The sequence below is a fragment of the Fulmarus glacialis genome, unplaced genomic scaffold, assembly GCF_000690835.1.
Source record: "Fulmarus glacialis isolate BGI_N327 unplaced genomic scaffold, ASM69083v1 scaffold25111, whole genome shotgun sequence".
Lineage (NCBI taxonomy): Eukaryota > Metazoa > Chordata > Aves > Procellariiformes > Procellariidae > Fulmarus > Fulmarus glacialis.
Window position 1 is genome coordinate 1 of NW_009193777.1, and position 27,411 is coordinate 27,411.

General features: G+C 42.7%; 1 protein-coding gene across 1 annotated transcript; it reads left to right on the forward strand.

The window, feature by feature from the left end:
* Window positions 1–354: 354 nt before the first annotated feature.
* Window positions 355–24,751, forward strand: RNFT2 (ring finger protein, transmembrane 2; the record flags this gene model as incomplete). The annotated part of the gene is made up of 8 exons (XM_009587581.1): window positions 355–821; window positions 1,974–2,050; window positions 3,606–3,706; window positions 6,320–6,473; window positions 16,904–17,053; window positions 21,687–21,752; window positions 22,783–22,884; window positions 24,617–24,751. Coding segments are annotated over 8 exons (1,252 nt in total), but the record flags the coding sequence as incomplete, so codon positions are not given.
* Between the last annotated feature and the right edge of the window lie 2,660 nt (window positions 24,752–27,411).

Here is a 27,411-nt window from a genome sequence, read left to right on the forward strand (position 1 = left end):
TTTTCTTTAAATATTAAATTCGTTATAGAAGATGTTGAATTTGGTATCAGATGGATTATTTCTTTGGTTTGTCCAAAAGTAAAGGGGGTGTTTGGGAGCTCTGGTCCTTAGATGAAGGAACTGGTGCATTTTGATCAGTTCTTTAGAATTACTCTGGTCTTATCTTAGGAGTCTGATTACTGGCCTCTAGTTCTGCAACTCTGACTTTCCAACAGGAAATAGAGTGAAAAACATCTGTCATTTGGAGACCTGTGTATTCTGATAGTGCATGAGGAACTCTTAAATGACTACCTGAGAAGTTTTGTGGCACTCATTTTTCTTTAATCACTTTTCTCTAATCTCCGTCCACTGCAGAAACCGGAGCCAAACAGTCAGTTCTGAAACCAGCGTGGATGAAAGTGGAGTTTTTGAAAGTCTGAAGGCTGAAGCTTCCTCACCGCAACAGCTGTTCTCAGGCCTCGCAGGTATCCCGTCGGGCACCATCACAGCCACGCCGTTCCAGTCAGGTTTGGTTCTGGGCTCTAGGGAAGTATTCATTCAGATGCCAGCCCCGAGGGAGGAAGGGACCAGTCGTACAGAAGGAGCCCCATTTCACCACCGGCAATCGTCCCATCATTTCCACCATGGCCATCACCGGGGCTCATCCTTACTGCACATGGCAGGAGGGGACCGCCACGGGCATGCTGAGGAAGGCAGTGACGAACAAGCTGGAACTCCAGCCCCAGCTCTTTCAGAGTTAAAAGCTGTGATCGGTTGGCTGCAGAAGGGACTTCCCTTCATCTTGATCCTCCTGGCTAAAGTTTGTTTCCAGCATAAACTTGGTAAGCATCTATCCTTTTTGGATTGTAAGTGGTAAGAAGGTAGTTAGGAAGCTTTATCGTGCTGTGGTGTCTGATACATTTATCCACATGACAGTGTCTAGAGATAGTCTAGCATGAAGAGGTCATATTCAAATGCATGGGATAATGCATTTGATAAATTCATCCTGCTTTCAGTCCAAGCTGTTTTCATCTGTGTCAGTCCCATCTGTTTCCTGTCCTGACCTGTGGGAGATCAGTTCTGTACCTTTTCCTAATGTCTCCCTGACATTCCTGTAGGGGCTGAGGATATTACCAAGGCTTCTCCCTCAGACTTCTCTCTAGGAGAGATGGGGAGAGCTTACATTGGTGATCAGCAAAGGCCTCCGTGTAGCACAGAAGGGCTCAGAGGGATGGGACACTTGTATAGCTAGAAGGATGGTAGTTGGGAAATCAAGCCAAACAGCATCAGCAGTTACACATTGCAGTCCTGATCTTCAGAGTTTCCTAAAAATTATGTCTATCCAGGTTTCTTTAATGGTACCTGAGTTTTTCAGCCCCTCAGTGGTCATGTAAAATCTATTCATCTAATTCTCCTCTTACTACAAAATTGTATGCGTGGCATGCCTGAGGATCCTTACTCATTCTGGGAGTAGTATGCTGAGATTATTATCCCAGGGAAGCCGGTAATGCTTGAATTTAGTCCACTTACAGCTCTGCCAGTATTCCCAAAAACAGGTATTGATTCATGTCTGTGGCATCTTGCTCTTTGGACCTGGTATCCTGTATGGTTTTGATAGTGTGCCCTGTCCTCCATGAGCTGCTGAACTGCTATGTAATACTGTCATCTAGCTGTGTTCTGTTTGCACAATGCAGCCACAACTTGCAGCGCTTCTGTTCTCCTTCAGCACAGAATCTGACATTAGAAGAGAGTGTTTGTGTTGGGCTGGGTGGCAAGAAGTCACTGCAGTAGCTTCATTTTCATTTAGCTTGAATTTGAACTCCTATAGAGTCCAGACTGCCCTGTTTTAGTCGCCTACATATTTTAATTCCCAGTGCATCCAGAATATCACCCAGTAAATTTTCTTCTGAGCTTGAGATGCTGACATCAAATGGCTTAGGACTGAAGATTGTCCTACTCAGTCTTACATACTTTGACAGTGTCTTTCCCTGCAGGGATTGCTGTGTGCATTGGTATGGCCAGCACATTTGCATATGCCAACTCAACACTCCGAGAACAGGTTGCTCTGAAGGTGAGTACAGCATCTTACTCTCTTATGTTCCCAAGCAACATTGCTCTTTGTATAGAAAACAATATCTATGTGGTGAACTTTCTTCTGCAGTGTAGGGATGAATGCCATTATATGGATACAGATCTGTCAGAATAAGAGTACCGTGCTGTAATCCTCTATTCTTCTTCCTACTTCTCCCCATTGATGCTCTCGCACAGTTTCCATCTTGCTTTTTTGTGAAAGTGTGGCATAGTGAAACAAAGAGGGGAAAAGTCGGGGATATTGTAATCTGATTCTGATTCTGCCACTGACTGGCAGTGCATCTTCAAGCACTTCTCTGCACCTTTCCCCGTTATGTACAGCAGAGGTGCTGAAACCTCTTTCACTAGTTAATAATGAGTTTTAATTTATTAGCATTTAGATAATGTTTTGAGAGGTTCAGCTGAAGGATTTTGTAGATGTATTGCTTGTTAGTATCTTTATAATGCTCCGTTGATAATATGCTTAGAATATAAAGAAAGCAGCAAATCTTTTCAGGTCTTAAAATCTTCAGTGTCAGCGGAATACTTCAACAGCACTAAAAGCACATGACTAGAATTGCTTTTTTGTAAAAATGACATGGGTGGCACAAGTGTATACTTATATCTACCAGCAGCAGTGGAATAAATGTGATACAATGCTGAATGAACAGATAAATTGCACAATCATGTAATAGATTGCTATTGCCTTGCACTTTGCACCTCTGTCTTTCCAGCAGTGTGCCTATTAATCTGCCTGCTTTAAATCTCAACCTAACATCCCTGGCTGTTGAATAGCTACAAAGAGCTATTTTCTTAATAAATCAGCTCACAAGAAAAATGCTGGGTTTTTTTCCTCCCAGGAGTAAAATTTACTCTCCAAAATTACACTGGGCCAAGACCCGGGACAAGGTCTTCTGCCATCCAGCTTCTGTCTATAATGTTCCTTGTCTTTTGAAATGCAAAATTTGTACTTCTTTTGACCTTTAATTATTTCTTCAATCAAAAATGCATGTTCTAAAACCTCCATGCATTCAGGTAACATTCGTATCTGCTGCACGGAGTGATGGGTTATGTTATATTTGATTTAGCTAAGCCTTCTTGTAAGTGACTTTGGATCTGTTTGACAAAAAACACCCCTTTCATGAAGTGTCATTCCAGACAGGTGGCAGCTCAGAATTATAGTACAATATATGGAACTGACTTTTTTTTAACCTGCTTGTCATTTTAAATATCAGGAGAATTTAGATGTCCCAAGAAAGATCCCAACTTTGAAAACTCTGTTCTGCAAGTAAGGCTGTAATATTCACCATTAATTTCTCTGAAGTTGCTTTATTTGAAAAGGTTAGGTGAGTGAGAGCCATTTTTGCTTGTGTTTATATATGTCTTTACCTCGCAGCCTATTTCTGAGTCTTAGTCCTATGTAAATAAACTAATTACTGAACACTTAGTTGCATATTTGTGTCCCTTGCTTTAGTCTTGCATTTTTCAGCAGTCGAAGGCTCAGTGCAACCCTTGAGACTTTGACTTTATCTTCTCTGCTTCTTTTTCTTGCTCAGGAGAAGAGATCAGTGTTGGTTGTCTTCTGGATCCTGGCCTTTCTCACGGGAAACACCTTGTACTTGCTTTACACATTCAGCTCTCAGCAGCTGTACAACAGGTGGGCAAAATTTACATTGTACATGATGGAAGCAGGTGATAATTGCCAGGGAGGAAAAGAGGGAAGCCCACTTTTCCCCACACTTTGGGAGGAAGTGTGCATACTTAAGGTATCTGCTGTCTTTGTTACGTCTTTGTAATACCTTTCAATGGAGGAAAAGAATGTGTGTGTTGCTTCTACCAGTGGACTATGCTCCTATCAATAAATGACATAACCAGGGGCTAGGGTGTGATGATACACTACAGTGTTGCTGCTTGAAACACGTACACTTGCAATTTTCCTATGTATCGAAGCAGGGTGGATACTTTTTTATAGTAGGACTTCTGAATTTTCATTTTGACTGCTGTGACTGAACATAAAGAGCAGGTGTTGGAAGCAGATAAGAAATTGACCCCCTGATTTTCCTCTTCCAGTAATTTTTTCTTTTCTGTCTATCAAGCTTTGAGTCTATTACAGAAGATAAACTGGAGATGAAATAGTAGTGTTTTACTTCAGAGTCCTCAGGGCTTGGAGGCATTTGGATCTGGGGTAATTAAGATAGCCTCAAATTCTGACTAAAGCGCTTCTCAAATACAGAAAAGTTAGTACCCATGGTTTTGGTTCAGTACTATCCCTGCTTATAATAAAGCAGGGATTAAATGACAGATAGGAAGCAAAGATACAGAACTTAACCAAGGAGATGTTAGTAGAGTAAATAGGAAGAAACGGAGCAATATGAAACCTAGTTACTTGAGAAAGTAGTTTTGATATTAGTAGCTAAAACCATATGAATTATCTTCCCAATGAAAATTTTATTTGTCCTACTGAAGGGGACTTAGAACTTCAGACTGAAAATACAATGTGTGTAACATGCGTCAGTTGGGTTATGGCTAGATGGCTCTTGGGTATGTTATTTCAGTCATTTATTTCATTGCTTCCCTGCTTCTTCCCACCAATACTGTCTATGTGGAAGAGTTAAGGTCTGCCCACAACCCTGGTATCCTTTGGAATTGCCCTAATGTGTTTGGGTTTGATCATTGGAAAGCTGTGTATGTAAATGCATCTAGAAAGGGGGAGAGATGAGAAGGCTTGTACGTGTGGGTCCGAATGAGAGATGGCAAGCCATAGGATACTCTGTATAGGGCTTGCGGGAGGGAATGGTAGAGAAGAAACAGGTATAGCAGAGAAGTGTGAAAGCGTTAAGAAGAAATTTGTTTGCACCGCAGGGAAACTGTGTGTCTCTAAGAAGGTGGTTAAGGTTAAAAGCATGAATGGGACTAGTTTAAAATAAAAGATGGATCATCTAAAATAAAAGGGTTTCAGCAAATTTGGGCCATCCTACACACTGTTCAGGTTGTAGTTTATTAACAGTGAACAGACTGGGCAACTGCTTAACTGAAAAGCCCTATTCCTGTGAGTGTTAGAGTGGTGCCTGCTGTGTCATGCTTGTGCTAGCGTATCTATTGCTTGCCGTGTGGGGACCTGTGACTATTCCTGAGGCAGGCCTGTGAAATTAGAAATAGCTGCTTTGGTTTTATTCCTTTCTGGCTTATTTTTCATTTCCTAATTTATTTACTTTTCGCTTGTTTCTAGTGCATGAATAGTAGTAAAGTCTCTGATTCTGTTTCTGTTTTTAGGGTGTAATTTTACCTGTTGTGCTGTGCCAGTGTTGTGAGTATTTTAAATTCATGTTCAGGCTTTTCATTCTGGGTTGGTTATTTTACTTTTGCATTTTTTTTTGTTAAGTTTTTGCTTTCTACCATGAGGCTTTAGTAGGCAAATATTCTGAAGAGGAATCCTGTTTTTTCAGTGTGAGTAGGGTCCAGTCCTCATAGCTGCTCAGATCAGTAGCTCCTGCCCATTGCTATATGAAGTTCTGCTGTCCTAGACTCCCCTTCTTTAAAGAGCAAATGTTCAGCCCGGTCAATAACATTATGTAAGGGGCACTACCTTTTTTGGATCTTTGGCTCAGGTAAGAGTTGCTAATTAACACAGCCTGTCTCTTGGTCTGCTTCAGACAGTGGCAAGCCACTGTCAGAGCATGACACACCTGAAGTTCTGACCTTTCTGCCGGGTCTAATACAATGCTTCCTTTGTCACCAGTTTGTTTCACATGCACAAGTACCTTTAGAGACTGCTGCCCTGCAGTAGTTCCACCTGTGGCAAGCCAGCCTCAGAGGAGCAAGATACAGCAGTCTTGACTTAGCCGTGGCTTCCCCAAGGAATCATAACTTCTGATGACTTGGACTTCCAAGGATAAGCTTTTACAATCAGATCTGATAGAGCAAGCCTGTGGACTAAAGGCACTGTCATTACACCAAAGGCTTTTTTACAGTGTGGATTACAGGTTGTGGGGATTGCAATCTTCCAAAACAGATTTTGTACATTTGGGTCCTGTTTTCTGATAGTGGGCAAACTTGCTGACCTCAGTAGAAATGGGCAAAAACAAGTCAAGAGGCCCAGAGGAACCATGGGACTAATTTGCATGTCTTATTCCTATTGCCCTTGAGAACTTCACTGAAGTTCAGTGGAGTTTCTAGACATTCTATGGCCAGCAGTGGATATAGCTGGTATCAAGAAGCTTAAGTGAGGTTCTCCTCATTGGTATTTGAGCCTTGTGGTCATGCCTTTCAGCCTTATATTTCTGAAACCCAACCTTGAGAGGCTGGACTTCTTCGACCTGATGTGGATTGTGGGGATCGCAGACTTTGTACTGAAGTACCTCACCATCGCACTGAAATGCCTAATTGTTGCCCTGCCTAAGATCATCCTAGCTGTCAAGTCAAAGGTAAGAGTCTCTTTTCTTCTTGATATTCAGGTGTTTGTCTTTGATAATCTGATACCTTTACAACACGTTTGCAGCATGAAATATGGGTGGAAGAATAAAAATAAAATCTCTGATAAAACTATGGCAGAAAGTCACCTGGGTAAGGAGTTTTGGGTTTTGAGCCATCGCAGACCTGAGCAAGGGTTTGGTAATGCCAGCAAGTAAATACAGTCCAGAGAGAGAGAGAGCGCGCAGTAAGCATTGCTTAAGAAGGAGTAGGTACTAGCAGTGAGATAACTGCTTTTCTGGTTGACTTTGTTCTAAGTCTTGTTTTCTGAGTAATCTCTGTTAATAGATATTTCTGAAGCACAAATTTAATGGAAACAAATTGCAAGTACTTGTCTTTTTGGCTTTCCACTTCGGTCAAAGAAGTAACAGTATTAAATTGAAGCTACTGATGCCACAAAGAACAGCACCAGTTCTAACCATGTGTGAAGAAATATTTTAACTAAATGGTTAACATACTTAAATGTTTATAAAATCATATGTTAACTAGGCCTAACTTTTGAAACTTTCTCACTATATTCTCTTTCTTGAAATACCTTTTCATATTTTTTTTACTCTTACAGATCTGTCGTGCTGCCCCTTCCTTCACTTAGTAGTGTCTACATTTCAGTGGCAAATGTAACAATGATGTGTATTAATTGCATTTGGTAAAGAAACTTTCTGGCAGCTGTTGGGATGAAAGGCACTATATAGATGCAAGATATTATCATTAATCGCTGAAAGTCTCAGACAGGGCACTTAAGAGGATTTCTAAACTGGGAATAGTTTTGCTTACAAATGACATGGGTGGCAGGGGAGTTGAGCAGTTTGTTCCTGCACAGCAGGGCTATTTGAGATGGTTATTAATTTATTTCTGGCAATTGTCCAGCTCTTTTTTTCCTTCTTCTTCTATTATTATTATTTTATTTTGGGAGATTAATGTGCTAGGTCAGAGCATAATCCAGCCTGGGGAGGGAGGGAAAAGTGATGTGAATAGTCTTCCCAAGATAAATTGCAGTGTTGGAAAAGGTTCACAGCCTTTGCTTGCTTGTCTGAGAGCTATCCCAAGTACTCATTAATCCTTGTCGGGAGAGAAGAAAGAGAAGGGGTCTTTATTTGCAGCTACAGTGGGAGGCTGGTAAGATCACATCTGTCAAGGGCCTGTAATGACTCAGAGCACAGATGCTTCATTTTTAATACCTTTTTCTGGATAGCAATATTTCTCACTTTTTTTAAGTCCCTTTTTGTCTTAGGATGTTGTTGATGGTCTCACTGTCCCTTGACATCTGAGACTGCTGTTACCTACCACTATGGATCTGGATTTATTTTTATCCCCCTCTCTACACTGCATCCATTAAGCCAACCAGGGATGAGATCTGGTGTGACAAAATTAAGCAAGATCAAAGTGGGATGGGAGAGCTCCAAGAGAACCCCAGGATGCCATAGAAATTTTAATTGGTAACCACATAGCTGAGCTCACTTACTTCTACAGGCCAGCTCAATGCTACATATCTTATTTTTCAGATGAGTTTTTTTAAATGTAAGCTTTTTCTGAGTTAGAACAGTTCTATTGCACTTTAGGCACATTAACTTCGACCAAATTCTTATCAAGTTATTTGCTATCTTAATACTTGCCAGAAACAGTTATTCTCTTCCTCCCCATGTGCTTGTAGTAGTGTTTCTGCTTGAAGCCTAGCTTGTAGTTTATGAGCTTCTGGATGGCTGTCACTTAATGGTAGCAGGTAGCAAGCTGCTGGAGAAATATAAATTAAATTCACAGAGTAGAGCTAGAAGATTTTTTCAATATATATACACTGAGAATTTTTCTACTGATACTACTAGTCAGAACAGCAGCCTCTAGCTCCCCATAATACAGGACCTGAAGTGGAGATTGCTGCACTGTCAGGGATAAAGTTCAGCACAGCTGTGAATGGGGTAGAGGTATTTAATCTCGAGCTTCTTTGCAGTACCTTCTTGCTGGCAGTCAGTAATAGATGATAAAACCTGCCCATGGATGGCGTACTACCCAGGACTGTGATGATTCTGTGCTCAACCTCTGAGCAGGCCCTTCAGATTTTCCTCATTTTGGAAGTTCAAAGCCACTTCCAAAGCTAGTCTGGCTTTTCGTGCTGCTCCTTGAGATTCTAGTCTTCTCTGAATACTATGTGGTTTTCACTGATGCTTGCATGGCCTTTCTAGTACGAGGCATTTCCTCTGAATGTCCTTCTTTAAGTCTCTTACCTCTCCAAATCCATTGTGATTGGAGCAAGATCAGATTCTTTTCTTTTACACATCAAAGTCTTCATATCTCCCCTCAGTCTTCTCTGTACGCTGAACAACACCAATTTTTTGAGTCTTTTCTCAGAGATCATTCATTCCAGATCTTATTATTCTCTTCTGGACTGTCTTCAGTCCTCCCTGTTTTCCAGACCATTTCTCCAGTATGTCAAGATAAGTTTGGATTTTAATCCTTCTTTCCAGTGTGTTTACAGCCTTTCCCAGTTTAGTCTCAGCCTCAGCTGCAGATTTGATAAGCCTACTTTGTTCCATCAAGATCACTAATGGAAATAGTGAACAGTACTAAACTTTGCTTACCTCAGATGCATCTTTTCATTTTGACAGTGAACACATGAAAAATCTGGGCTGGAGCACTCAGTTCTCAGTCTCTCCCAGTCTAAGGTACATGGGTCATGTATTCCTAATATGGCCCCATCACAGGAAGAACAGCATTTGGTTTAAGATGACATCGAGAACCATCTTGGATTTATAGCATCAGTCATGCTTTAATAACTGAGAAAAGGCAAACTAAAATTGAAAGGCAGAAAAAGAAGTTTGTTTTTGCAGTCTGAATACAAAGAACAGTAAACATGAGTGCGTGAAGCATGAAGACTGCTATAGTATGGGGATACAGCTAGCCAGAGTTCTCCAAGCTTTAATATCTCAGAAATGGAATACCTCTGCAAACAACCCCTCCAAAGAATGAGGGAAGATTGAAAATTTGACAAAATAATCCCAGATTTTTCCAGGTTCCAAACCAGCCCAGCAAAAAGAGGTACCAAGAGAGGCTGTGAGATTACAATCAAGCTGGAAGGCAGGGAAAGAAGAGCTCGCAAGTAGGGGAGAAAAGCAGAAAACGGAAGGTAAACCCAACATCAGACTCCAATCTTACACCTCTACAGTGTAAGAGTGTAAGAATCAGTGGGAGTTCGTGGGAGAAGGAGCATACCTGTGGCTAAAGATGTTCCTTCCTCCCCCATGAGCTGTGATGAGCACATCAAGTTTTAATAGCAGCTGGGCTCATAATTTCTTTGGAAGGGGGGCTTGGCTCCCACCCTGGATGCTGAAGGCTCTCCATTAAAAAAGGCAAATAAGATCATTTGGTTCAATATAAAATGAATTAAAGTAAATTAAACTGCAGGAGCCATGTGGCCTGCAGAGGCCTCCATTGTTGTACACACATAAATGGCAGCTTTTCATTTTCACTGCTAAGGAATGACAGCTTGAGGGGGGTGGAATTAAAAATAAGGAAATAAATAATAAAAAGACACAGTTGCCAAAGATTTCCTTTAGGAAATCCCAGGTGCCTGCAAGTCTCCCATCCCCTCCTCATGCTGTTGTCAGCAATCTAAGCTGATATCCTGGAGAATGGAGTGAAGCATGGCAGGGGGGAGGGAGGAGAAAGAAAACCAAACCAAAAGAGACTGGTATCCCAAGTTCTTTTACATATATACAAAAGAAAAAAAAAAAAAAATATATATATAGGGGAGAAAGATACCAAGGACACACTTTTTTCTAACAGTCTTAATGGCTGGTATATGAGAAAGGCCTTAAGTAAGAATTTTCTTTGCATGCTCAATACAGAATTGCAGCCAAGTTACAAGGGGCTGCATTTCCAGAAGATTGAAAATTCAAAAGGAAAACACTAACATTTGTTTGTTGAAAACATAATATGAAATTACTATTCATTCAATAAATACTTGTCAGTTTTGTTTAAAAGCTGGATCTAGACATTGCAAATGAGTTTTTTGTGGTAGGGGTGGCATTACTTATGTGAAGCTTTTTCTTTATGCTGTTCAAATGGTATTAGGGGCAAGTGTACAAATACTAGTCCACACTAGCACCGTGGACTCCTCACTACATCTTTGAAAATATTTGCTTGAGGGTTTTTTTGGTTGGTTGGTTTTTTTGGCACTTTCTGGGGTTTTTTTGTTTGGGTTTTTTTTTTTTTTTAAAGTACCATGTCATCAAATCTTGTTCGAGAAAACTTGACCTGTATGTGGGAGCCATTCTTTACAGAGTTTTGCACTTGGACTTTGGACCAGATACCTTTTTCAGGTGCATACCATGTTTCCTAGTATAGATGGTTACAGCTCTGCCATGTGAACTGGCACATTAAGCTTTCCATATTCCTTCTGAAGCTGCACCTTGGACATGAAAGAAATATCAGAATGTCTTTTTCATGAAGTAGAATGATTTGGATCATTCAGCTGAAGCAAGCTATCTAGCAATGTATTACTGTGTCAGCTGGTCTGTCATAACTGTGTATTCTGTGAGTCTGAAGCTAGTAAGACTTGATTTTGAGTAGCACCAGTGCTCTTCCATGTTCTAATGGAGCACAAGCATGTCCAGAGTTGCTTTGGTTATCATGCCACCACCTGTTTCTGTCCCTGTGCACAGCCATGTATAATTAAACAATTACTGTAAGGAAAATGAGCACTTACCATATCATGATTAGAATTCTTCTGCAACCTGCATCTGTCTTGTGTGAGAGCTCAGCTCCATGGGATACCATGTCCAAAATCCTGGTGCCCAGCCTTTCTCACTGGTCAGACTGACCATTCCTCCATCACATGACTAGTTGCACAAGTGACTTGCATGCACAGAGTTTTATGCTCCTTGAGCAACAAGCTTTTCTTGCACTAGGCATTCATGTAGAACATGAATAGAACAAAGTCCATCCTTCTGCCTTGGGGAAAAGAAGTCAAGCCAGAGCAGTTTGCTGCTGCCAAAGCACTTTCTCTAGGCCACAGCCTCTTCCAGAAGGCTCACATTAGGAGAGAAGGTGCCAGAGGGAAGTTGTGTTAATTGTGATGGCAGCAGGCCTTCTAATGTCCCTGCAGCCTCTCTTTCATCATGGGACCAGATATTTATCAATCATTTAACATGAAGTTTGTGCACATTTTTTTCGTCCTGAGAAAAACAGGGTCTCATGGAGCATTTGAGTCTTCTAGATGCTGATCAAAAAATACAGAGGCGTTAAAACAAGCACTGGGAGCGGGCACATAGATGATGTATTACAAAACATATCCAGGTAAAGATCTTCCTGCTCCTTGTCTGTGCTCTCTTGTACTGTGCGATATGCAAGTTAATCCTAGTCATCTCTAGTAGTGTGGCTAAAGTGGTGTTTCCAGATAGGTGACAGCCTATCCTCTCATTACCCTTTCCTCGATGATCTTGGATGCTATTTGGGGGAACTCACTCAGAAATAGATTCACTCTTCTTGGACAACAATCTGAGCTTTGATCCTCTAGACCCACAGGAACTACATGATGGTTCTGCAAAGACTTTACCTGTTGCGGTTTGGGACAGATGTGATGTCCCAGAGCCAGAAGTGTGGGATTTATTACTTATAAAAGAAAAAGACTCACTAAAGCATAAGACTAGGTACTGAGGAACTGGGACTCTTTTCTGTCCCTCTCCTTAACTTAACACTTTGAAGGTCACTGCTACTAAACTTTTTAAAGGAATCATTGCTCTTCAGTGCCTTCCAAGTTTAACTTTCCAGTTTAAGTTATCCAAGATGTGACTTTTGTAAGTGCTGTGCACTAACTAAAAAACTCATTTTCCCCTCTAGTCCCACCTTGGAATTACTCCTCATTAGTCTTGCATGGGTTTTCACCAGCATCCTCTGTGCCACAATCCTGTTTACTGCTCCTACCCAACACTTTCTTATATTGGCAATATGACCTGAAATCTCAGCAGAGCCTGCTCTCCTCTGATCCAAATTGCCAGCAGGTTTCAGAAGTTTTTTCTAGCATCTTCCCATTTCAGAATATGTCCTAATGCTGCTGGCAACAGAACAAGTGAGACTTGGAACTTCCCTTGAGTGCTAATCACAACTTACAGTTGCCTCATTGCAACTTCTCTCACTTCCCTTACATCCCATTTTAATTCCGCTGTGTAAAACCTTAGCATGCCTTTCTGTTTCCTTCTGTGGAGGCACACATGCACACTTATGCAAAGCCTTATGTCAAAAGAGACCACAAAGTCAGTGCTTGGTTAGGCTATGTGGGAATTAGCATTGCTTCTGCAGCTGTGATTTGCCTCCTTTGGTGTGTATATCGTGATTCAATTTTTAATTATGTGATTCCGTGTTATTTTTCTGTAAGACTTCTTCCATCCATCACCAGTGTATACTGTGCACCACGGATGAAGCAAGGTGAGGTATTGAAAGAAGCTGTTGTAGAAACTGTAAAGTGCATAGAGAACAAAGAGACCATTGGAAGAAGAATGTTCTACAAGCTAAAAGTTGAATGCTACACTGGAGAATTAAATTCCATCCTTTTCTTTGCCAAATAATTCTTATGTGGTTCTAGAAGAGCTATGTACAGCTGCAAACTGAAGTCAGTGGTTTAGCTTTTAATGGTAATGTGATCTATAAAATTAAGTGCTTTATAAAAAGTCTAATCCCAGACATCTCAGCTTGGACACCAAAACAACCTTACCTTAACCTTAGTCTTTCCTTAGTGTCTCAAGTTTTCATTTAGAAAATGCAAAGAATAGCTGTCCCTTATGTCAGCCAGCAATGTGAAAATAAGTTGGTTTTTTTCATCTTTTACTGTAGTGGTGATGTCATAAAAAGACTGAAGAAATTTCCGTAATTTTCTACTCTGAGCAGAGCTCAAATAGCATGAAGTGGTAGGATCAGATCTGCCATCAAGTAACAAGGATATAACAAAATACTAAAGTCACATGCTTAATGAGTACCATTCACCTTCTGTGAAAAAGGAGTATGTTCACATCATTACAGACTGTATAATACAGCATTTACAGAAATAAAATTGCAATTGTATGAAAATCCTGAATTCTGCTCTTCCAAAATAAGAGCTTGATTTAAAGTATAAAAACGGTCTTTCTATGTGGTGAAGGAGGTAGGGGAAAATGGAGGGTTATACTTGAGTCATTGACTTAGTTTTTAACAAAGCATTCTGTAAAAAGAAAAAAAAAATCAAAATTTCACCATGTGGTATCACAAGGCTCATCAGCGGAGTTGCTATAATCAGTTCCACAGCACAGTCCTCTGCCACTTGTGCTAATGAAGTGTTTGATAACAGTAGTAGTAGACTGTCAGCTTTTACAGCAGCTGACCTTACAGAGGAAGCAGGGTAAGCACTGTACTTCTTACATTTTGGTCAGGCTTAACTCCAACCTGTTGCAAGGGCTTGATGAGAGCAGAGACTCTTTTCTGGTATCTGACCCTACCCTAACCAGGAGCTGTAATTTCAGGTAATATCCTATTTAATCTCTGCAGTCCAGCAAGGTGGTATGCTTGCTCTGGAGGGCTGGCTCCTGCACAGTCCAGTCATGCATTGGGGCTGGCTCACAGGCTCACCAAAAATAACTTTCGCTGGTCTTAGAGAGCTGTTCAATCTCTATAGAGTGAGTGTATTCAAGAGAAGATTCTCAGATTTACATGGATTTTTATGAAATAGGAAAAGTCACCTAGCAGAGGCAGGCCTTGCCTTATTTCAAGCTGTTGTTCCAAGTCAGATGCACAGGAGCAATAATTGTATTTGTGTTTAATATGACACACAGTTCTTCCCAATCTTGAAGAGAAATAGCTGAAATACTTTAGCTGAAGTTTTCAGACAAAATACAGCTTGAGACAAAGATTTGGCTTTGAAAACTTCAACCTAGATGGCCGAGATATAACAGAGCTGAAAAGCAGAAGACAGAAAGGTATATTGAGTGTGCCTACAAGTGATGGGTGCCGCCTGCGGTAAGTTACTGCTATCTGAAGGCTAAATTTTGCTCCTGAAATTATAGGGAACAACCCTTGTTTTCAAAGCTTCTGGCTCAAAAGGAAGACTCCACTTCTGCTGCAGCCCTTTATAGAATTACTTCTGATTTTCTAGGCACTCTTCCTAGTTTAAAAAAGGGCTGGTGTGTTGCACTGGGGACTGAGATGCCTGACAAGACTTACATTTCTGTAAGCATTTACTGTAGCACTAGTTCTCTTCTAAATGATGCTCAGCTTGTCTTCCTTCCCTTCTCCTAGCTGTAATCCCTCTAAGCTTATCAACAGGCCTCTCGAATGGTCAAGTGGGTGGTGTTCATGGGCTGGATGGAAAGATGCATCCATTTAAGACTTAACTGCACTCTTGTGAGGGTGTTAACAAGTATCTAGCTGCTAAGATACCCTGATACCCTGCGGTTACCATTGAAAACTGAAGATCTGCATTAGATAAAGGAATTATGGAAGCTTTGTAAAGGGTTGAGATTTTGTGGTTAGAAAATTGAAATTTGTCACTTGCTGCATGTTCATTTTAGAGTCACGCTCTGCCACTTCCAATTCTGCAGCCTGTCTGGACCCCTAGGGCTGCCTGTGACCCATCTTTCCTTAAGTCTTGCTGTGGGTTCTAGTGTTTTTAGTGCCTCAAAAGCTTCTGTTGTAGAATAATTTCAGCTTTGATGCCTCAAATGCTGAATCCAGAAGTTCTATCTGATGCAATGAGAAAGTAAGCAGTGACCTGTCCCAGCCCAGCCTGCTAGGGAAGCAAGGCTAAATAAAAGAAGATGAGTGTGAGCCTGGTGGGAGGAACAAGTCAGAGAAAACAAACAGTTTGCTGCCTTTAGCTTGCTGGTAGCTTTCATCAGAGCTGGCTGAGGAGGGGGAGGCAGAGAACTGCCTGTGTGAAGGGAAGGAAGTGACAGCGTAGTCATTAGCAGACTGCGACCCTCTGTCACAGGGGCTCGTGAAATAAACGATGATTGTATTGAAGCATGAGGCTGGATAGAGACCTCTGTGCTAATTTAATAAATTGCTTGCATTTAGGACCCCAGATTGTTGCTGTTACATTTTTGCTATGTGATGCCACCTGGGATTAACAAGGAGGAGGGGATGGGGGGAAAGGAAGAAAGCAGCCCAGGTCCGTTAGCAACCACTGGTGTGACCTCACTCCTTGTCCCAGGGGGGATATGAGATCATGAGAATGCCAGAGCTCTCTGAAGGATTCGATTTGTTCGGTACAGCAGGACAGCCTGCCGAGTGATCTCATCTCTGAGACCCTAGGGAAGGGCGCTAGCTGCTGCTAGCCTCGTGGACTGCAGAGGACTTAATCCCCACTCCAAATCTCACCAATTAATGGTTGACCTGTAATGACATCACTGATGACAAAGCTAACTGGGACAACGCGGCAAAATTCCAGGGGAATTTCCCCTTCTCCATGATCTTACCAAATAAAAGAATTTTGACATGTCAAAAACAAATCATTCAGTCCAGATAATGTCATTGCAGATTAAGCATAGTTCTGGGCCCACAGCTTGCCCTGACCTAGTGCCCTGTCACCAGTTCTCCCTTTTAAACAGTGTGGGACAGAACATAAACACGTCCTCATTAAGACTGGGGAGCCCTATATTAGATAGCCTTATTTAGCCAGCTTCTTAGCCCTAGTCTTAAGTGCTTTAAAACAGAAATTACGTGATGAGAAAAAAACAATTTCAGTTGTTGCACCTCATGGTTGTAGTAAGCCAGGAGGGAGTTTATGTTACCTTGCAGGCGTCCTTCAAGGAAGGAAAGCTTTCCAATTGGAGTAAACACCAGAATAGCAAGGACAGCTTTGGTGAAGGTTTACAAAGGATGTTGCCCATTCTTTGAGGCTCTTTTGAGAAAGAAGTGTCTCAACCCACATGCTTCCCCCCTCCCCACCTTTTCTTCCTTAAGGTCCTCAGGAAGATTTGGTATCTCTGAGTTTAAAATGCCTTGAGGGTTTTTTCCAGGGCCAGTCTTTTTATCTGTGTACTGTACAAGATCCAACACACACCTGAGTGGAAGCAGAAGGATGCTAGCAAATAGGTAATTAATTTGATTCTTTGGGATGATCTAGAAAGTTGTCAGGAAGACCGATGTCACCTTACATTTAAATCTCTGTTCCTTCAGAAGGGTATATAGGATCAAAGAGACTTACCTTGCACTAAGGAACAATGAAGTGATAGTTATCCTTTCTAGGCACCGAGTTAAATGGCTGCAAAGAAAGCTGCATCTCACAAATACTGGTCTTTGCATCATTTAACAGTGCGTAGGTGGACAGTGAACACGAGTCCTATAAGCTTCAAGCCCTGCACCTGCTACGTGCGCTTCTTTTGAATTCCTGATAGTAATCATGTATCACTTGTTTGTTTTACAGGGAAAGTTTTATCTGGTTATTGAGGAGCTGAGCCAGCTGTTCCGCTCCCTTGTCCCCATCCAGCTATGGTATAAATACATCATGGGAGATGACCCATCCAGCAGCTACTTCCTAGGTGGGATCCTGATCATCCTGTATAGCCTCTGCAAGGTGAGTACCACCTCATTAATAACCTCTATGTGAGCTGTAGCAAGAGCAGAGAAAGAAGCACAGCTGAGGAGAACAAATATACCTTTTGATTGTTGCTATCACTACCTAGGAAGGGAAGCTGCAGCAGCTGGGGACACCATGTGCTTTAGTTGCCAAAAGCATTTTGCTTCACCAGTATGTGGGCATTGGTGAGCTAGAGGAAGATCTGTGACTGTTCATGTAGTGTTGCATCAGGCTGATGAAGTCATTGCTGCTTTCTAATACCTTTCTATGAAGGCTAGAGGAGAATAGGAGTGGAGTCTTGGGGAACCAGTACTGGAAGAGAGGTTAGCTGTCTCTAGACTTCTAGATGCAACACTGAAAGGAAGGTTGCAGACAGTTAAATGTTTCTCTCAGCCTTCCTCTGTCTTTCAAGGCACTCTGTCACTCACAGTACTGAATGCAGCAGGGAGAAGGAGGGTCATCCAAGTCCTGCCTGGGTAAAACAGGTAGTTCTAGCCCCATTCTAGGTCCTGGTAATTAATGTTTCCTTAAAAATAAGAATGTGAAGAGCGAGCACAAAGTCTGCCTGTACAATTGTAAATGCATAGGTGTGACTTATGTAGAAGAGTCTCAAGTCTGAGGTCTAGAAATAGTTGTATTTCTAATTGTGTGTGTTGAACCCTGCCTAGGGACAGAGCAGTAGCTGAAGCAAACAATGATACACCTGTGTTATCCATCCCTCTGAGAAAGGCCAAGTGAGTCAGGCTTGCTACAGCCCTGATGCTTGTCTCTGCCTAGGAGAAAGGGGCTATGGCTTTGCAAAAGCAGACTGAAGAACAGAGAAGAGACAATAGATCTGAGCTGAAAACAGCTCAAAGGAGCTAGTGGATAGCTGAGCAATACAAAATACTATAGCTCTTATGTGAGATGTGGCTGCAGTTGCAGCTATATGTTGTATAGGAATGGGGCAATGCAACCCCTGCTGTCAAGGAATTTACAATTTTTGTAGGCAAGATAGGCAGAGGAGGTCATGGGAGGTGAAGTGACTTGGTCACAGCAGGTCTGTGATCAAGCCAGAAAGAGAGCAACCAGTGCCAGAATAGAAGGCACATGAGACCAGTGTAGTTCCCTGCACACCCATCCATTCTCTCAGCTCTGTGTTTCCTGCTCTTCACTCTGTGCTGTGGGAGAGGATTGTTATCCCTTTCAAAGATGTCATTGTCTGGATCCCCTCTAGACAACTGTATCCAATCCTTCCATGCCCTTCTGGCTTGTGAGGTCAGGTATATAGATCACAGTTACAAGGACAGATTTCAAGTGATCTTTCTTGCAAAAATTACTCAAAACCCAGAGAAGAGATGCTTACCTGCAGTTCTACATGCCATTTCTTACATCTGGAGAAGTCATCATAGTGTGAAGAAGCAGTAGGGGACACCTCTTCCTTGGAGAAAGGGGAGCCAAGCACAAAAACACAGCTGGCAGGGCAAGGGCCTCACCAGCCAGGGCTCAGCCCCACAGCACACCCAAACAAGGCAAGCAGGGCAGGCCTGGAGGTGATAGCCAGGTTCAAAGAATCAAGATCTTCAGGTGGTGAGGCAGGTCCCAGATAAAGCCAGAATATCAATCCACAGGTCAGGATCAGGTCTGGTGAAGGCAATGAGGGTCAGACACAGTCCAACAATTGCAGGGCATAGCCATAGTGATGAGACAGGCTCAAGGTGGGAAGTCTCTTTGTGCTGGGGTGTCCAGATCAGTGGGATCTGTAGCTAGGCACAGGCATGGCTATGGCCAAGCAAGAAACTAGCACTCAAACAGCACAGCTCAAACATAAACTGAGGCCTCCATGGCAGAGCTTAAATAGAGCTCCTGGGCCCATGGGCAGGGATTATGGGTGGAGACCCCAGGTGAGGCTCGTCAGGGCCATGAAGGCCTATTAATGCAGTTAGGGCCCTGACACATAGGTGCAAGCAGTTCTTTATGAGCTAGCTTGATGTTTCCCTACTATGAAGCCTTTATAGGTGGTGTTGTGATAATCTAGATTGGAAAAGCAACCTCATTTTGAAAAGTTCTGCCAATCTGTTATTTAGACGCTCCATGAGGAGAGAAGAACAGCTGTCTACTGGCCTTGACTATAACTTAGGGCCAGTACTGTGGGGCACACTTGTGTGAAAGTGCCTTGGCTACAGCCTTTGCCTTTAACATGCATGTTTCTTCCTTTAATTCATCTAGTTCATCAGAGGTGTAAATGAAAGGATAGGCCAGCTGAAGGATGATAGGTCCAGGATCATGTCCCAGATCACTGAGTGGCAACTACTTAGTACCACAGATGTGTCCAGGTTAGGATTAGACCTCTGCATGCTAGAGACTTTGCTTGGAAGTGAAAGAAGAGTGGGAGCACACTCTTCCAATACAGATCATGAAATACTAGGTGCATGCATCCCATTTGCAATCACAAGAGTTGCAGGTCTAATTCCTTGCCTGAGACACTGAAAATATACCCAAAGGAGTCCACATTAGCAAAGCCACAAACCACATTAGAAAAACCACAGAAGCCAATTTGGCACTCAGACCTTCTGTGCTCCTGGCAAAAATCCAGGGCTCAGCTAGGGCTGCATCAAAAAAGCAGGCTCTACTTTCAGAAGGTTGTATATAGTGCAGCTGATGGGAGCTATCTTGGTGTCTCTGTCTGGACTGTGTAAACATGAACCTCTGATTTTGGCAAAGAAATCTCAGATGTTCATCAGTAAGGGCATCCAGGTCTTATTTTTTCCCTATTCTGAACAGAAGCACTCACTGTCTGTGAACCCAATTGTTGCAATCATGTTGCTAGAAAGATGACTGATGCAACATAGACTTCAGTGCGTGGGGTGATAAATGGATGTTAGACTACTGAAACATGGGGGTACAGGAAACTCCAGAGGAAAAAATACTGAAGGAGGGAAATGGACTGGGAGAAGAGGAGACATCAGAGCCAGAGCAAAGGCATTAGAAGGCACACTGTAAGCAAAGCAACCAGAAAAAGCTGTGAATTGGACTGTAGGAAAGAGCTGATCCCTATCCTTGTTAGAAGATAAAAAGTCTGTAGTAGTCGGCAGCCTCAAGTGCTAGTTGCTGACTGGAAGCATTACTGGAAGGACCCTGGGAGCCTTTTTACGTGCTGACTGGAAGCATTATTGGTGCCTTCATTGGATTCCACATCTATTGCACGATGATCTCATTGGCATTCCCTGCAGTGAGCCCACTTAATCATGCTAACCAAAAAAAAAAATAGAAAGCCAACTCCAGGCATTCTGGTGCCTTTGTACTGCTAGTCCACTACAGCTCTGCATATTCTGCATCACATCTTCCCCTGCCCTCCTAGCCGCTTCTCACACAAACAGGTTAGAAATGGAAAGGTCCCGTTATGTCATCTGGCCCTTCTCCCAACTAATGTAGGGCTGTTCTTTGCACAATCATTTCTTCATATCTTGTCTAGTTCATTGTGTCTTTTTCCCTGTGTTTTGCCCACAGACAAGGAAGATGAAGCTGGCATACCGGATTAGGTTTTCAAGCTGTTTTCCCTTTTATTAGCAGTACCATGTCTTCACTTTAAGAATGCTGAGTGTCTCCTCCCTTGCTCAGCCTCTTGATATTTGTAGGCAGTTTATCATCTTTTCCCCCCACTTTTGTGTTGCTCAGCCAAGCTGTAAATATTTATGTCTTTTAGTCGCTTTTCAGAAATCATTTTCTGCAGGCTTATTTTCTGCCCTTCTCTGAACTGCTTTTAGTCTTAATAAGGAGCCCAGAATGAGCGCTGCTCTCCAGGTGCAGTTACATCATGTTTGCTGGGCAATGGAGGGAGGGAGGGAGGGAGGAAGAAAAGGACCTGGTGTTGCCCCTGCTGTTGGCCATCTTTGGGCATCTGCAAAGTACCAAGGTGCTGGAAACTCATTCGCTTCCTGGCATTTGAAGTTTCTCACTCTTTAGGTGGATGGGAGCAACTCAGCCTCAGTCCTGCTTCTCATTCCTCAGGCCGTTCTTCTCTTGGTAGCATTTAATCACTGCACTCTGCTAAATCACTCTCTGCAGCAGGACAGGCAATTCCCACTCCTTCTTTCATAATATCATCTGGGCCCTGAAGTGTCAAGCTGTGTGGCAGAGCTGCAAAGCCCTGGAAATCCCCCTTTTCCCCAGAGGCTGAGGAAAGCCGTTTTCTGCCTCTTTTATGTGAAAAGACTGCCCTTCCTTCCCTCTTTCTCAAGCTAGCTGCAGTGTTTTCTAACCTCACTTCTGGGCTTTTCAGGTACTCAGTTCTCAGGGTGGGAATGGGTCCATTTTAGCCCTTTCCTACCTAGTTGGGCTGGGCAATTTACCCTACCACAACCCCCTGATGTCTGCTCCTCTTTCTGTCCTGTCCCTGATTTGCAGTCCATTGTTACCAGAGCTTTTTTGGCTACCCTTCTGTACTGTCAATTCACATTTATTACATATTTCATGATCACCATGAAATCTTTTTTGGCACCATTGTTACTTAGGATCTTTGTTCCCTCCAGTATCCATTTGGAGACACTGTTTCCTGAGTTTCTGGACTGTACACACACATGCACATGCGCATGCACACACACACACACATTTTGTGAAAAGTATCTAAAATGGAATGCCTTTATTGCAGTCTTTTGACATCTGTGGTCGTGTGGGAAGTGTCCGGAAGGCACTGAAGGTCCTTTGCACCCCACAGGTAAGTGGTCGTACATATTAGACCAGTTTCGTAGGTGGAACCTTGTTACTATTGAATGAAGGAGTTGAAAATCAGTGTATCAGGATCATAGAATAAAATGATTTGTTGTCCCATGGCTGGATAAGCTGGTATCTCTTGTCAGGGATATTAGGAACCTTTTCTGATATCTGCCCTGTCCCAGCTATGGTAAGAGATTGTTGCTAGTCTGGTTGGAAGCCTTATGTAATATGGATTATTCCATTAAGGCCAAAACCGCAAGAAGCTGGCAAAACTTTGTAGTACAGAGTGTGAGTAAGACTTTAAATAGAATTATGTAGTGCCTGATGTGCAATGACATTAAAGGAGATCCTACAGTGCACAGAAATTATCCCAGGCATCGCATTGTATAGTACTGATACTTAGATCTGTTGCCGTGAAATACTGTGACTTATATTTTAAAATGGTAAAATCAAAGACTGTAGAGGAAAGGAACATAACATCACAGAAGTTTGTTAGAGCTTGCCTTGCTTATTCTGTGGGCTTGGGCCGGTCATTTTCTTCAGCATGTTTCCATTTCCCCTATTACTGTTACAATAGGAGAAGCAACATTTACCTTCCACATATTTAAAAAGAAAAGTGGGAAGCCTGTGGGTGCTGCTGCTGTTATTCTTTCTTCTATTGTCTAACTTGCTAATAATAATACCTCCCACTATCTAAACACCTCTGCAAATGATGCTGAATTAATCCTTTCAGCTCCCTGTTGAGCTCATTAAATTTCATTATCATTGCTCCACAAGTGGAGGCACTAAAAGATGGAGTCAGCTCGAGGGGAAAACAAAACAGAGAACACAGAGCTCCAGACTCCCTGTGTTCTGTGTGCTGGTGCCGAAATCTCCCTTCCCCATACACAGTGACATAACACCGGTGTCCTTCCCAGGTCATGCAGGGAATCTGGGTGTGAAAAACAGTGCCTTATGTATATGCTTAGCCACAAACCAGATTATCTTCAAACCCTTTGACATTGGGATTTTTTTCCATCTCTCCCTAACAGACCTATGGAGTTCGTGCTACCAGCCAGCAGTGCAGTGAGGCAGGTGACATCTGTGCCATTTGCCAAGCAGAATTCAGGGAACCTTTGATCCTTATGTGCCAGGTAAGACCACAAGCTTCCCACGTCAGGTTCCCCTGTTGGCATTCATTTGGTTAACTTCTGCTGCTGGGGAGAGGCACAGTCAGCCTGAGTACTTCTAAAATCATTTGCTGGGTCTTGATCTAGGTCCTAGTGGATATTTATTGCCCTCTTCCGGATAGCCAGTGATTCATGATAGCTGAGCCACTCTATAGGGGCTGGTCATTGAGATGGAAAAGACCAGCCTTGTAGTCCAGGGACTGCCAGTTGGCAGTCCAGACCTTGGATCTAGAATGCAAGACATTTTTATCTAACCCTTGGGGAGACTGGCTAGTCAATAGGCCAACCAAATTATGAGCAAGTGCTATGAGAGGGGCATAGATCCAGGATGAGCCTGATAGGATGCATGAAGGCTGGTGCAGCACCGTGTAATCACGGTTTGGCCTCTGAACACCTGGCCAGGAATAAAAGTAGTTCTGCATATAGAAATTGGTCGCCGCTGCCAGCAGCTGGGAATTGTTTTGTTTCTCTTTTGGTAAACACTGGCAAAACCTAGAGCTTAAGAATGGCATGCTCGGAGTAATGCAATAGTCCTAATCTGGTGCTGGTAAAGCCCTTCAAACACACCACGCTGCCCTCGGTTCTGTTAATGTATCAGAGGCCAGCTGAAGGCTCATGGCAAGACTTCCCCAAGATTTTCTCTTCAGTTGCTTATAACTCGGTCAGGCTTTGTCTGTTGGAGTTGAAATCCTGCATCCTGGAGGCTGTCTTTGGCTGATGTGTGGGTGCCTGCGGGAAGACCTTAGGCAGAATGATTCAGCCATTTCTGGGAATGGAATTGGTGGGATATATGCTCTCTTGTGATATCAAAATAAAGCTCAAGAGCCTTTTTCTGAAGAGCTTTAACACTCCCATGCTTTGTAACAGGGTTATCAAATTAAAGCAAGTAGGTCACCAGTGCATCAAAAGTGCCTCTTACTATTCCTGTGAACGTCTGTGCAGATGTTATCAAGCTGTAAGCCCCAGAGAAGCTCTCTTTGTATGTGCCTATCAGAGTTGAGATTTTGATGAGTAACATTTCTGCTGACTCCACGTGTGTTGAGGAGGTCTCCGCTTCTTGTAGCTTCTAATACTCCCTTCTTGCCCTATTTCTGCTCTTCCAGTCTGGAGTAGATGGGGTGTGTGCTGGACAGCCATCCCTCCTGATCTCTGTTAGTACCCAAGGCAGTCTCGGGGGAGAATCCTGTTGTGGCTCAGTGTAGAAATGAGAGGAGAAGATAAGGGGTGAAAACTGACATTTATAGAGAAGGGGAAATGGGAACTGCGAAGCTACTGACTAGGGCTGGGTGGTGTGAGCAGAAAAAACCAAATGCAGTAAGGAGTAGGGGGAAGAAAGGGGATTGTTTGAGCTAAGTAAAGACTTGTAAAATAACCCAGGGAATTGAGGATGGAAAAAGGGTAGAGAAAACCCTCTCAACTACTTTGTTATCCCAAATGTCATAGGCCTTTTTAATGTTTCTTTCTATTGCTGTATCATAGCATATAGTCATATATCATTACCTTTGGCAAACTGATGTACTAGTAATGCTGGGATTTATTTTTCATATCATGTGAGTACTGCTAATCAGCTGCACTGTCCACCTGAACTTGAATCATTACTGGGTCCCTATTAGTAGCTGTCCTATTGAGTGTGCATACTTAGTGACAAGACCGGACCTCCTGCCCTCATCGTGATGATGCCCTTTTGTCTCCGCAGCACGTGTTTTGTGAAGAATGCCTCTGCCTCTGGTTTGACAGGGAGAAAACCTGTCCTCTTTGTCGTTCTGTCACAGTAGAAACCCTGCGTTGCTGGAAAGATGGCACCACCTCTGCTCATTTTCAGGTGTATTAAAATCAATACATACCAACAAATGGAGTACCATGTGCGGAGAGAATAAAAAGCTGAAAATCTGGTGATCCCATGTCCCTATTTAGTTGCCTGTGGATTTGTTGTCTTAGTCTTTCTTCCAGCTCTGTTTCTCCAGGAGCCAACAGAACAACAACTGTTACTAGCCAGAAACTTTATCCTCAAAGGCAAGAAAGATGTGTTTTATGTTATGGCAAACTCCATGGCTAAGCTACAGCCAAGATTTTTTCTTGAACTTACATGGTTATAAACTGCCTGGGATGTTTCCTTTTTTTCTGTCTGTTTAGTATAGATAAATACTGCGTGTATAAGGCAAGAGTACTGTGAATTGCATGTGTATACTGGAAAAAAAACGGTATACTGGAAAAAAAAACTGGTATACTGGAAAAAAGCCGTCCTCCTCTGGCTCAAACCACTGGTGGGATTTTTCACATTAAATGGCCCTAGCTTCCCTGAATCTGTAACTTCATAGAATTACGCTGTTGCTGTTATATTACCTTTGAGAACTCTTCCAAAGCAGTGCTTCAGAACCACGTGCCCAAAGTTTATTTGGGGTTGGAGAAACATCATTTCCCAGCAGCCGTGTTTTGCAGTTGATTCCACAAATTGCACATGTTGTCATCTTAATGAAACCTCAAGGAACTTGGGAAGGACTATGCTAGTGAAGCTGGAAATGACACTTGCTTTTCTTGAGGATGTTTTTCCCCTTTAATTTTCATGATCGGACTTTCTGATTTCCTAGCATATGGGGAGAACAGTGGGAGGAAAGGAGAGATTAAAGTCAAGTTTGATCTGTCTAGGTGAAAAGTTAAGGTCCTAACCAAGAGCATCTCACAAATTCAGGTGTCTCTGCAATACGCTCCTCGGCACAGCCACTTGAGGCAAGGCTTACTGGCTTTAAAAACCAGCGCCACTCAGCATCCAGAACCCACCTGGCTCCAACGCCAGAAAAACTGTGCTCAGGCAGTGCTGAGCCCACACAGCGCTGTTGATACCAGAAGTGCTGGGGCGTCAGGATACAGGGCCCCTGGAGAGACTGGATTTAGTGAGATTTACTAGCTTGAGGGCAGTTACACAGAGGCAGCTGCATCGCTTCAGGAGCCAGCCTGGTTTATTCACAAGCTGGATAATCCACCTGTGATAGTGGAGACTTGATTGTAACACCTCCGCTTCAGAAAAAGCTCTTCTAGGCGATACCTTCTATCGTTAACGCAAGAATTAACATACGTTATATTGCTGCAGTTTCCATCTCAGCTGAGGGTGCTGCAGTGTCACTTGCATGCAAATGGAGTTGCTGTTTGTTCGCTGGAGCTTTCTCTTTCACTAAACAACCTCTGCTTTTTGCTGCACGCCCAGAGAAAGTGCCTCATTAGGCAACTGTGGCATCTTCCATGCTCATTACTATGGAAATGGCCGTAAGGTTACAATCCCACTTGAGTGGATAATCAGGAAGAACTGTACCTGGGGGAAATGAGCCTGTGTATGTACTGACTGCCGCCTTCCCCTCCTGCTGTGAAACTCCACAGGGCGAGGAATTAAAGCAAACAGGAGCTAATGGTAACAGGATTAAGGCTCAACATTTCTTTGGAAATAATAGTTGAGTATGGCTAGAGGAGAAATGATGAGAGGCAGAGCCTGAGCAGGGAAGATAGTCCAAATCTGGCTTGAGAGATACAGGGAAGTAGAGGAGGAAAAGCTTTACTTTCCGAAACAAAGTGATTTGATTCTTGTCAAATGGATCCCGTGGAGGTGGAGAACTAAGCCAAGGAATCCAGTGGCTATCTCCAATGGGAATAGCCTTTCTGGGATGGCGAAGAGAGTTTAGTAAGGAAGGAAGGAAGCAAGGTTTTTAGTGGGCATAAAAATGTTGTTAGGTACAATAGTCTGGTATACTCACCAGGAAATGGGAAAGTTACTGATTCTGCGGGCAGGCAATTTATGAAAGGTTTCAGCATCAGTTTTCAGTGCAATGCCAATTAATTAAGGGGATGGCGGTATCTGCTTTCAAAATGTTTGAAAAGCCACTTCTAATTCTGTTTTTTTTTCTAAATGCTCCTGGAAAATGTATTTGGAGAAGTGTATGAAAAGGTCAATATGAGCCTAACACTACAGATAGCATTTGATACACCGTTTCAAAATTACTATTTTTTATTTGGTGATAAGGAAGGAAGGCAATCAAAGGGAAAGTACGGGGAATATTTTTTGCCATTCTTATAGTCCTTCTTTTTTCTTTACTTTTTTTGTCCTTTATTGAATGATCTTTCCCAGTTGTCAGTGTAAGAAAGAGGGGACTATCATCATCACACACTTGAAACCCTTTGCTACAGCCCAAGGACTCGGAAAGATCACACAGTAAGACTTCTTACCAGCACACAGTGGAAGAATTGCCACGTACCTCGGATGTTTCTGGTACCTGTGTAAGAACCCCCACACTAGCATCATCATTTTCTAAAGAACTTCTAATGATTAATTTTTCTTTTGCTTCATCTCAGTGATCCCTTCTTGATTTTTGCTTTCCCTCACTGTAAGGCAGCATTCTGGGTCCCGTACGGAAGTCTGGCTCCTCTGGTGATGTGCGTCAGTGGCATCCGACACCCGTGTGCTGGTGACCCATCGCGATTCTCCTTTGTCTCTCCAGGAAGGTG